This window comes from Gossypium raimondii, chromosome 11 (genome assembly GCF_025698545.1).
Source record: "Gossypium raimondii isolate GPD5lz chromosome 11, ASM2569854v1, whole genome shotgun sequence".
Taxonomy (NCBI): Eukaryota; Viridiplantae; Streptophyta; class Magnoliopsida; order Malvales; family Malvaceae; genus Gossypium; species Gossypium raimondii.
The window spans coordinates 55,863,783-55,876,406 of NC_068575.1; the positions used below are offsets into that span (position 1 = coordinate 55,863,783).

The 12,624-nt window shown below is 34.0% G+C and overlaps 2 protein-coding genes across 2 annotated transcripts; one reads left to right on the forward strand and one right to left on the reverse strand.

Annotated features, from left to right (window-relative positions):
• Positions 1-1,135: 1,135 nt before the first annotated feature.
• Positions 1,136-4,596, reverse strand: LOC105802696 (transcription factor GLABRA 3). Its single transcript, XM_012634489.2, has 8 exons — positions 4,022-4,596; positions 3,535-3,786; positions 3,348-3,444; positions 3,210-3,224; positions 3,071-3,127; positions 2,143-2,967; positions 1,556-2,011; positions 1,136-1,465 (listed from the first exon to the last, which is right to left on the reverse strand). Exons 1-8 carry the CDS (start codon positions 4,144-4,146, stop codon positions 1,397-1,399), a joined length of 1,896 nt encoding a protein of 631 aa, XP_012489943.2. The 5' UTR covers positions 4,147-4,596; the 3' UTR covers positions 1,136-1,396.
• A 4,150-nt stretch (positions 4,597-8,746) lies between these two features.
• On the forward strand, positions 8,747-12,606 carry LOC105802695 (beta-amylase 2, chloroplastic). Its single transcript, XM_012634488.2, has 9 exons — positions 8,747-9,287; positions 9,377-9,454; positions 9,554-9,757; positions 10,217-10,411; positions 10,734-10,898; positions 11,008-11,268; positions 11,398-11,616; positions 11,915-12,134; positions 12,332-12,606. Exons 1-9 carry the CDS (start codon positions 9,051-9,053, stop codon positions 12,361-12,363), a joined length of 1,611 nt encoding a protein of 536 aa, XP_012489942.1. The 5' UTR covers positions 8,747-9,050; the 3' UTR covers positions 12,364-12,606.
• The last annotated feature ends 18 nt before the right edge of the window (positions 12,607-12,624 follow it).

Genomic DNA, 12,624 nt, shown 5'->3' on the forward strand with positions numbered 1-12,624 from the left:
AACTTATTTTAACTTCTACCTTTTAAAATAAAATTTTATTTTAACTCCTTATTTAATTTTTCGTCTCTTTTAATAATTTAATTTATATTTCTTGTCAATTTATTTCAAAATAGATAAAAAAGTTAACTTTATTGACATGACATTTACGCGTCCGTTTACACTTATGTCATGTTAGCAATTAATTAAATTTTAAAAATATATATTTATAATTTTATATTTCTTAAATTTTTTAAAAGTTATAACTTTTAAATTTTTAAAATTAAAACTTAATTAATTGGGCAATCCAAGTGTATGCCGTCAACAAAATTAATAGTAACTTTTCCTACATTTTGAGGTGATTTAACAAATAATATAAGTTTAATAGTTAAAAAGGCAAAAATTAAATAGAAAAATAAAATAATTTTTTTATAAAATTGGAAGGCCAAATAAGTCATTATGCTAAAATTTATTTATTTATTTATTTTCATTTTGTATATGTATACGATGTAAATTTAGCCTTCAAAGATTTACATTTTTAATCAATTTGGCCTTTGTTCTTTTTTTAGCTAAATTTGGCACTTAATCTTAAAAAAAGTTGAATTTAAACATTCATCATTTCAAATAAAGTTAAATTGTTGTTTTTCAACGGAAGTTAAATTGTTGTTTTCAATGTAAATGCAGACTAAAACATTAAATTTTTAAACATGACAGTTTGAATGACAATTCACATGTGCTTCATGCTATTTTTATTAATTTTATAATTTTTGAATTTTAAATATTTTTATTTTTGATATTTTAAAATTATTTGTTCACATTATAAATAAGAGAAATAATACCATGTCAACATGAAAATACATATGTACTGTTATGTAGTTATCACACCAATATCCTTAAAAAAAATTAGTGGTTTAGTTAGCATTCCCGTCAAAAAAAAGTAATTTGACTCTTTTTTAAAAATTTGAGGGTCAAATTAAGCTCAAAAAGGGAATAAGGGTCAAATTGAAAAGATGTAAACGTTAAGGGCTAAATTTGATATTATGCTAATTATAAATAATTAAATTTAACTGCTGCTTTAGGGAGGAAAATCCCCAAATATTAAGAAGATGAAGTATGGTTAATAATTTAAGGAAAGAAAAGTGATGAAGTGGACATTGCATGATCATAAAATAAAGTAATTTCATAACTGAGGTTCAACCTAAAGCCTTACAAGAAACAGGTACAGGTAGCTAAAGGGAAGGCTACAATGGCTGACAACAAATGCTTGTTAAGAGAAAAAACTAAGTTTCTTTTTCTTCCTTTTAACAGTGCATTTGCTTGGTTACCAAGTAACCCAAAAACAAGAGATGAGCATACTGAACCTAGAAACCCAACAACTTCAATACCGGTTGATGATTAGTTTATGATCTGGTTCTCATCATCACTTAGCTGCAACTTTTTCTAGTGCTTGTTTGATCATCCCTGCAGGTGCAATGGCTGCTCCACGAAACTGGGAAAATAAAAAAGGACAGGATTCTTTGTTAAGAATGGAACAATAAAGAACTGAGGATTCTGTTAAAACAAGCCTGATAGTACGAACCTTAGATTTCAGGGTTAATGTGACAAGACCATCAAGAGTGCACGATTGGATCGTGCGGGCATCCAAATGTAAGTTGTTTATAGCCTCCATGATATCCAGCAGCAAGAATTCCCTGCAAGGACATTTTATTTCAATTATAACTTCCAGTTCTTTTATGCTTACTTTCACGGCTGGTGCAAGGCCATCTTTCGGAATAGTCCTATTTAATTCCGAACCAGATTCATGGAGGCCTTCATCGATGTCACAGGCCTTCCTCTTGTTTATCCAAGGCTTCTTGACACTGTCAACTTTTCTATTTTCGTAATTATCTGAAGTCTGCTCCACCACATCCAGGCAATTCCTTCTAGGCCTTGCCTCAAACTCAATTGAATTCTTGCAAGATTCCAACTCTTCTATCCTTGCTTCTAGCTCTTTCAAGTACTTAATTGTGTCCTTGAGAATTGATTCTTTGTCAATCTGCAAAAACAAACACTGCAGATCAGAATAAACTTTTATAATAAGACACCGTATGTAAAAAAGATGTATGAATTTTATGTCATAGTGGATTTCTAGATAACATAAAATAGCATCTATGAAAGTCAAATAACCTCATCGATAAAAGGAACAATTGATCTGAGGACCCGGAATTTCTCTTCCTCCCTTCTTTTCTCAGGTAAAACGTGTCCTGTGGCATCAATATTGTTTTCCAATTTCCCAAGGCTACATTTGCCTCCATGCATTAGAGGCACTGCAAATAGAATCTTTTTGAATATGTTTTGATGTAGCCTTGGTCTATGAAAATTTTCCATTCCTTCTTTCTTCCAACCGATAAAACTAGATTTATAGCCACAGGTAGTGAAACTGGGGCTTTCGATCAACCAGTTTGAAGTACTTAGAATAGCAGAAACAGTTCTTTTGTAGTGCAAGTCATCATCAACTTCAAGATCCAAGGAGCTCAGTATTGTGTGATTTCCTTGTTGGAATTCTTTAAGATGAGAATGGCTTACACTTCCCCGCTTGGGAGAAGAGATTGCTGCTTTTTCTTGAATGCTGAAGTCCTCATCCATGAAATGCCAACTTTGAACTTGAGAAGCAACACCATTCACATCTTCAAGCATGAATGAGTCATCCATCTGATGATTTTGTTCGAAGCCATTTGAACACTCATCAGGGGAGCTGATATTGAAATCTTCCTTGATACTTTCATGTAACTCGTTGAATCTCTCGTGATCGAATTTGATTTCTTTAGCAGGGGAATAGAGGTTCTCCAAGTCCAACAAATCCACTATCTCATGGTCAACCTTGGCACATATAGGATCTTTGTCATCATCTGCATTATGAGGGGCAGGGGTAGATTTCTCAGAGCAAACAGGCTTTGAGAAGTCCAGCAAGGAAGCTTTAATATGCTGGAGCAGATTTGGATCCTCCGGAACCTTAAGAATTAAGAATTTTCAGAGAAAATAAAAAGTACCATAATTGCTTGATTCCTTGATAAGTTCTATGGCTACATTTACCAAGATCCAAAAAGGAACTTACTAGTTCAGTTACACCGAGCTCAATAACACCTCCTAGGTAGGGAAAACATACCACAGTCTGCACAGCAAAATTAATAGCCAAGATGAGACAGGTTAATTTTACGACAAGATTTACTTCATACAAGGAGGTATCATCTTACCTGAATAGATGCACTCTATGGGGAAATGATGGACATCAAGTCATGTAAAAGCAAGTTGACAGGTCAGTCAATTGGCAATCTTGTAATGCATTAAGATTAACAACACTCAAGCCAAGTGAAAAAAACAAACAAACCAACCTTAGCAAGCAAAGAGCGGGAGAAAATTTTACTATCTGCATATTGAGCATTACATAACCATATGGTTTCACCATTTGCAAATGCTTTTCCTGGCAAACTATGCAACACAATGTAAAACCAAGAATTAACAATTACGCAAAACAACAAACAGATATAAGGCAATAGAGTTTGATTGATAATTTATTACCCTTGTCCAGGAGTGAATACAAAAGACATGCAAACCAAGTAATACCACTCTGTATCAGACAAATCCTCTGGAGATAATGCAGCAGAAGGTCTCTTATTTTGATCAGTTTCACCTTCCAGCAAAGATTCATAAAGCTCTCTCAGTTGTTCACTCCTTTGTAGCCCTATTTTATCTGCTTTAAGCTCCAATGCTTGAACAGTCTTCCTAGTCTTGATGTCTCCATTGTAGTAACCATCTCCCCATTGGATTTCCCTGGTGATTATCAATCAAAGCCATATCATTTTGTGGTAAATTTAACCAAAAATGATTCTCTCCCATTACCATACCCAGAGTTCTGATTCTCTCCCATTACCATACCCAGAGTTCTATTTGTGGTAAATTTAGTTTACATCGGATATCAAAACATATTTTAACCAAAAATAAGGATTGAGATACATGAACAAGATCAAAGTTGATGAACGCAAATGATCCAAGTATGAAAAAATACCCTTGTTGTGTAGCTGATAAAGACCAAAAGATTGCATAGCTCCATTGTATACTCCTAACAGCCACAGCAAGCTGCTTCCTTAAGTTTTCTGGCACCCCAACCTGGTTTTTAACAACATTAGCCATTTGACATAACAAAAATATGACTGGAATTCAACTTGCTATTTCTGGAAAACCTATTAACAACAAAATCCACCCTTGTTTTGACAGGTTTTTCTCAGCTAACCCAAAACTGATAAATTTGCTTTCAGCAAAGTGGAATATGTCCAAACTCAAAAAGCCAGGACATGACCAAAGACAGACAAAGTTTGGAGCTTATAGTACTTGGTTTTTTCCTTCCCCCTTCTTTAAGATTGCAACAAGCTAGGTCAAGAATATTTCTGAATTTAATAAAAAGAAAATGTAGAGCAACATGGCAACTTGTTTTTTAGAAAAATGCAAACAGAATCTGTCCGGCATTTATCCATTGCATCGTTTTCCTGATCCTTTCTTCTTTAAATTCATTGCGGATAAGTTTTATGAACTCTTTTGAGAGAAAACGAAGAATTAGAATCATGCGTCAGAAATTATTATTATTATTATCATTATTATAAGGCTCATTATTGTTGATAATTAAGTGAATATGGAACCGTTGAGTGTTTTTTTGTCTGTGAGTTTCTAGGTTAAATATTTTATTTATATAATACTATTATTATTTCTAGATGTAATGTCGTAAGTAGGTCATTATGTATGTCAATATGTATTCTATTCTAAGATTAACACATGTTTTTTATGCATGAATTCGCATACATTAAGATACGAATTCATATCGTGTAAACTCATGAAAAAATGCGAAAATCGCTCACGGACGAACTCAAAATACAAGCAATACAAATTACGAGTCGAGATCTAATTGAAAACTCGAGTAATAAATCAGAGATGATGAATACCATAACACAAAAAAATTACAACTTCACCAATTTTTTAATACTATGGGACTATCAAACAACAATTATATGGATGTTTATATTTGATTGTTTTAAAGTTTTTGTTTTGTTTTTCCAACACTAGGCTCGAACTTTTTTAAAGCAGTAATTATGATTTATGAAAATTTATATGTCATGCCTTCTTTTTTCCCACCATGATAACTTGTCATTGTCAATTCTAAATGTTTATCATTTGACAGTTCGGGATGACACTTTTCTTTAATTTAATACAAAATTATGCATTATAATCTTTATAAGTGATCTTGAAATTGAATTCAATAATGCAAGTACTATGGGTTATAGACCAGCAGAAGGCACAGCCTTATCTATGCAACTTTTCTTCTTTCTTGTTTTGTCTTCATAAAGGCAAAATCTTCACTTTATTTTTCTTAGATTTTTTTATAATTAATAATTATATCAAATTTCTTACAACTAAAGTAATAAACCCCGTACCTATTGGTGGCAAAACCCTTACTTCAAAAACCCCACACATCTCTTTTCTGAATATAGAAACCCCGCACATTTGATTTTATATGTTCTGGATATAACATTTTAATTTTTTTCATTTCTTTTATCTTTTAAAATACTTTTTGTAGATTTGGTGTTGTAGAAAAATTTTAAAAATCAGAATTTCGGGGAAATAATAATGTTAGATTCATGATATAAGCGCAGGTATTATTTTGGTTTCAATGAACTTGAAAAGTCAAATTACTTATCAGAGTAAATTCAAATTAAGTTAAAAGCCGATCTATTTAGGTATACAAAACTTTTTATTCGAATCTAATTGACCAATGACACTTCTAAGCTGCTCATTATAGAGTGATTTTGTCTGCAGGAAAACAAAATGCAGATGAAGGGCGAGAATGGTAGGTGAGGTTTGTAAAAGGCAGGGACCGTAGAAAGCGCGATGGCAGGCTTTAGTGGTGTTGAACCCATAAATACCAAGGTGAAATATATTATTATATCGTATACATTATTGGAGTGGCCAGGCCCCTCCCTCCTCGCCTTAAGAAGAAGAAAAGATGAGCGTCCACCGAGTTACATTACATTTTCGTTAAAATTTGGTCCTCTTAATATAATATCTTTTTGGCATCACCTATGTGAGTGCTTTATTGTCCACATTATACCTCCCATCATCATTTAACCTATTATGTATAATTTATACATTCAGTACCTGTGAGTTTAAATTATTGGATTTATTTACTTAATACTCGTCATTCACACATTATAGATATATTACTTAACTCTCCAATCCTCTCTCCAATATCACATCTCAATCATCTCACGGCTCATCACAATCTCCTCTTTATATCAAAACATATTTTCAGAGTCAAATATATATTTCTGAAATTTGGAGTGGAAGATTATAATAAATGAGACTATGTTTGCAATTGCATGCATCAGGCAAATGTCCAAGTTGTCTGGAAACAACCCCAAACAAGTTCCCTTTGGAAAATTGGAATCTTGCGTTTGACTGGTTTTCATTTTGCCCTGGTTATCGTGCCTTTAGGAAATTTGCTTTGCCTATCCGCACTACAAAACAAACCAAAGCTAGCATCCATAAATGATAAATGAGATGAAACCTTGTTAATGTCTTTCAGTGGGAAATGGGAATTGTTAGGTAAAGACCCAAAAATATGGAAAACTATAAATAACTCTCAGGTGGGATGGTTTATAGTTTTATACCAATACATATTCTAATGTGAAACTTTGAAGTTGAAAAAAATTGACCTTGTTTGAAGCTATAAATGTGGGGAGCTGGTTTTCCTTGTACGTCCTCGATGGCAGTACAAAAAGAACAAAAAAAAAAACTAGCCAGCACCTATCATTAAAGCAAAGATTCTGGGCAAAGAAAATCACGTTGCTCTTATTGATAATAATGGTAAGTGCATGTGTTTTGGGTGAGTGGGTTGTTCCAGTTCTCAGTTATGACTTTTTTACTTGAATAAAGATGAAATAAAGAGAAATAAAAGTTTACAAACACGTCCTTTGATTGACGGCATGGCCCGCTCTTATCTGCCCATTTAACCTTCATGCCTAAAACTGGCACATCACATCACATCCCAACCAGCATCAAAGTTGATCTATTTTCATTACTCGCTAGCTTACTTAAATTTTTATCATAATTGGTATCCTAACTTCTTTTTTTTTATATCAGATTCTGAGTATCTGAGTTAATAAAGAAATTTTGTGTATATTGTTTAAATTTACTTAGTATTTACTTTTTCTTTTCTTTTTATTTGACTGTATAATATAATAACTTGTTAATAATATATTATATTTAATTTATGTTCATATAGACGCGAGAATGCAGAGTTTTTGATGGGACGGAGCAGAGCTATGATGGTCGAGGTTCAGATGAAACATGTGATTGATTGAGGGTTCTTTAATTATAACATCAGAAACCAAACAAACATAAAAAACCGAAATCAACGTCAAGCATGTGCCCATGAATGATGATCCATGACCTATTATTATAAGTGTCATAATAAAAATTATTAAAAAAACAACATTTTGCTTTTTAAGTTTTCATTTACGTTAAAATTTGGTTTGAAAACACTTCTATTTCATATTATTTCATTTAAGTTAAAAACATAAATTGACGAGATATTATTTGGTATTGTTATACCTTTGGTAGTTCGGGAATGTGTTAGCATCAAAAGTAGTATTGATTTTTTTATTAACTCTGTTTAAAATTGTGTCTTGATAGACCATCTATTTGAATTAAAGGAGTATTAATATCTCATGCCCTTAAACTCTAAATCCTAAATCTTTATCCACTTACTATTAATACTTTTGGATAAGGCCATTCACTCTTCTCAAAAAAGTCAACCCCTGCCTTTTAAGTGTGAATATGCCTTTAAGGTCATGTAGGATCCACTTGAGTATAACAATCTAGTACTAATTGAAGGAATAACAAGATGGGTGACAAGGTGCACGTTTTTCACACATTAGATGAGGATAACTTTCCTCATAGCAGTCTACCACGTCACACTATTGGACAAGGGGACCTCTCCTATAAATATCTTGATCAGCGATAAAGAAATGATATTGATTTTCAACATTCAAAGTTACTCTAAGCAATTATCCTCTTAATCAAATTGTCATCTTATTTTTGTTCCGGCTCTCGAACTCTATAGGTAAACCAATTTCCATGGTGTCACGTTTCTCTCCTCCTTGTTTCTCATTGTCGTCCTCCCTCGTTATGCATTGATTCAACAGGTATAATACAATGGTTTTGTCATCAATTGAATTTTAAATCAATTAGTATTATTGCTACTGTAACATCTTTAAAGATGTGTACTTAACACATTTAAGTGTATAATATCTTTCGTTCAATTTTAAGAATACTATAACTTTGTATGTATATATTTATAGTGTAATTTTTATTTTATTAAATTTTGAGTAAATTAAAACTACATAATTATTTATTTCTAATAATTCATTTAAATTGAAAGTGAGAAAACTTGGATAAATACTTCAAAAAAAACATGGATAGACTCATGTATGCTTTGATATTGGGCTAAAGTTGACAAAAGAAATATAATTGAAATGGGCTTGTTGCTGTATCATAAAGCCATTGGGTGTTGGAGTTTGGATGCCATAATCCGATATTTGGGCCTTTGTATATCGTTTTATCAAAGACCAACGGGACGAAGCCTGTCAAAATATCAGCCACGTGTAAAGAAAAGAGTGGTCTGTCACGTTCCTCCTTTCAGCTAAAGCCTCATTAGTTTTCTTCTTTTTCTTTTTCAAGCTGGCTTACTTTAATGGCAACCGGCACTTAAAAAAACTCTTTTTTGCTGTTGGATCCATAAAACGTCACTGTGAAGCATTTCAGTCTTTCCTTTATTTCCCCGCCACACGAAATTCACTCTTCCCTCCCTCTTTTCCGTTGAGTTGCCCCGAAATATTTTCCGATCGAAAATGAAAAAAAGCCAAAAGAATTACGGTCAGATTCTTCTAAATAAAGGAAATGTTTCCATTTTATTTCCAAGTTGATCTCTGCAAAGTGTTCAATTACATTCCAATTCAGGCAGTTACTGGAAAAAAGAATAAATCAAAATGGCGGTTTCATCAGTTCGGTTGTTCAATAGTTTATACCCGCCATGTGCTTCTCTTATAGCTTACTCAACATTACATTCTGGGTTTCCCAACTCATTGCGTTACAACTCGTTTCGGGTCAAGGGAGGTCTAGTTTATTCTATTTCCGGATCGTCCCGGGTTCGAGCCTTAGTTAAAGGTAAAGGAGAAAGAACGGAGGATTATCCACTAGCCGGTGATTCCACAGATGACACGAAGGTTTCCAATCCGTAAATTGTATTTTATTATTGTTTTCACTAGAAATAGAATCCATTGAGAATCTAAAACTAAATGTCTTGTTTTGGTAGGTTGCAGAATCGTGGCCGAGATCATTACAGCGGGATTTTGCTGGCACACCTTATGTTCCTGTATATGTTATGCTACCGGTAAGCTTTTTAAACTCGATCGCATGATTTTTTGAAATGTTTCCTAGTGAAAACTAGATTGTTTGTTTTGTTTGTGTTATATAATGTTGGGGTTGGCAGCTGGGTGTTATTGACAGGAACTGTGAGTTGGTTGACCCTGAGGGTTTGACGAATCAGTTAAGGATTTTGAAGTCAGTTAATGTGGATGGTGTAATGATTGATTGCTGGTGGGGGATAGTTGAGGCGCATGCCCCTCAAACTTATAATTGGAGTGGCTACAGGAGGCTTTTTCAAATTGTGCGTGATATTGGGCTTAAGTTGCAGGTGAGTAATAGTGCAGTAATTCTTGTTTGCCATTGTTTGTTTTAACAATAACTAATTAACTATGCGTTCTATTAAAGATGCTACTTGTATTCCCTTTACTTCAGTATGTATTGTAGGTGGAAAAGGACTAGTTAGTAGTTACTAGTTATTCCGCATTTTATCTTTTTAAACTGTGAGCTTGTGATGACCTGACTTGATCTTTAAAATTGATCTGAGTTATTAGCTTTTGTAGTTTATGTAAGCTGAAACAGAGATGAGGTTGTTTACTGCTTGTTGTTTATCTATGAATGCCATGCTTTAGTTTGATATAGGCATAGGGTGATCTTATATCATTTATATGAAATATTTCATATATTCAAGTCTTGAGACCAACATGGAAATCAATATATCATTCAACTGAGATTATTTGGCACTTGATCTTTTGAAAATCCTTTTCTTCTTGATATAAAATTGGCACAGGTTGTAATGTCATTTCATGAATGTGGAGGGAATGTTGGAGATGATGTAAATATTCCACTCCCTCAGTGGGTAAGAGAAATTGGGGACAGCAACCCTGACATATATTTCACTGATAGAGAAGGAAGGCGCAATACTGAATGCCTTACATGGGGAATTGATAAGGAGCGGGTTCTAAGGGGCCGAACTGCTGTTGAGGTATTACAGTTGACTATGGTTATTAAGCTACACTGGATATTTATGCTTCTATCTATTACTAATAACTTTGAGAATATCTTTCTTACTTTCTCTATCTTGCTTGGTTCTGTTCTGCTCCTGTGACTCTGGACATTAACAAGTTTCAACCTATTTATAAAAAATTTTGCACAGCCTTACAGATTTGGATTCTATAGGATTGAAAATATTTAGAACAGAAGTCTCTTGTTGTTTGCTTTTTTCCTCAATCATTTGTCAAATAAATTTTTTTTCTTGTGATGCATGGCTAACCTTTAAGACATATTGGCTTGATTTGTGAGTGCAGGTTTACTTTGACTACATGAGGAACTTTCGTGTAGAGTTTGATGATTTCTTTGTGAGTGGAGTCATAGCTGAAATTGAAGTAGGAATGGGTCCATGTGGGGAGCTACGTTATCCGTCGTATCTTGTAAAGCATGGTTGGAAATATCCTGGTATTGGTGAATTTCAGGTACATTTTAAACCTTTGTTAATTACTACCGGTTTTGATGATTCAACATTAATTGATTCGTTTTCAGTTCTTATCTTCCAAGCCCTAATGGAACTCTTTTTTAGTTCAGTGTTATGATAAATATTTGATGAAAAGACTAAAGAAAGCAGCAGAGATTAGAGGACACACTTTCTGGGGTAGAGCACCATATAATTCTGGTTCTTATAACTCTGCACCTCATGAGACTGGATTCTTTCGTGATGGAGGTGATTATGACAGCTACTACGGCAGGTTCTTTCTTAATTGGTATTCTCAAATTTTGGTTGATCATGGTGATCGCGTGCTTGCTCTGGCCAACTTGGCTTTTGAAGGCACTTGCATTGCTGCAAAGGTCAGTGCTGCAGCCTGTTCGATTCTCTCGAGCTGATTTAAATTATATGCTTTAAAATAAAGCTACAAGAAAACTCTTCTCTGCCTTTTGTTGTAAACAATTGTGGCTTTGCTTTGATTTCTTTCCCAGCTATCTGGTATACATTGGTGGTATAAAACAGCTAGCCATGCTGCAGAGCTGACTTCTGGGTTTTACAATCCTGCACATCGTGATGGCTATGCTCTGATTGCAGCAATGTTGAAGAAGCATGGGGTTGCATTAAACTTCACATGTGTTGAATTGCGCACCTTAAATCAGCACGAGGGCTTCCCAGAGGCAATGGCAGACCCAGAGGGATTAGTTTGGCAGGTAACAGCATTTCTTTTTTAATTCTGGGAATTTGATTTTACTAAAGTAGAAAACATTGTAATAGAAACAGATTATTACTATGTTAGCATGTGTTCTACGATAAAAACTGATTTATCTGTTGTTTATAAGAGTGGTGTTGATTTCTGACCAGACTCCTATCTTCGGTCAAGTATAAGAATCTTTGCATCAGGCCCATTCAATTGGTTATCATGTGTGCAATGGTGATGTTGGATGAGTCTATGGCTTGGTTGTCCTGGCAAACTACATCTAATTTTGCTACCATCTTTCAAATTTCCAGGTGCTGAATGCCGCGTGGGATGTTTCCATACCGGTTGCTAGTGAGAATGCTCTTCCATGCTATGACAGAGAAGGCTACAATAAGATACTAGAAAATGCCAAGCCCCGGAACGACCCAGATGGCCGCCATTTATCTGCTTTTACCTACCTCAGGCTCAACCCAGCACTGATAGAGAGACGCAACTTTGTAGAGTTTGAAAGATTTGTCAAGGGGATGCATGGTACTATATTAGTTTCCCTTCTCTCATTTATTCTTTCATTTTGATAAACAGATGATCTTCCTAAGTAGTAGATTTGACCTGATAAACGGAACCTTAGTAACTGTATTGGGAGCTTGTACTGCTTCTACAAGTATATAAACTACATACCTTTTATCAATAACTTGAAACTTAACAAGTTATGCCATCATCATTTATAGGGGAAGCAATATCAGATCTCCCATTGAACTGAAAAACCTGCTACCACCCAAGGGGAAGGATGGACGGGTTGCTGCTTAGGAGAAAGAAAGATACGTATAACTTTGTAGATGTTCTTTTTACATAATTTAGGATACGGATGTAAAAGTATATGTTTTCTATATTGCTATTTAGTAAGCGCAGTGTCCGTTCCTCTTGAGCCTTGACTATTTGCTCTCTCAAATAAAAAGCAGCGATAAATTATCATTAATATTTAAAAATTAAATTTTAATCCTTATTATTTGTTCAAAGTTAG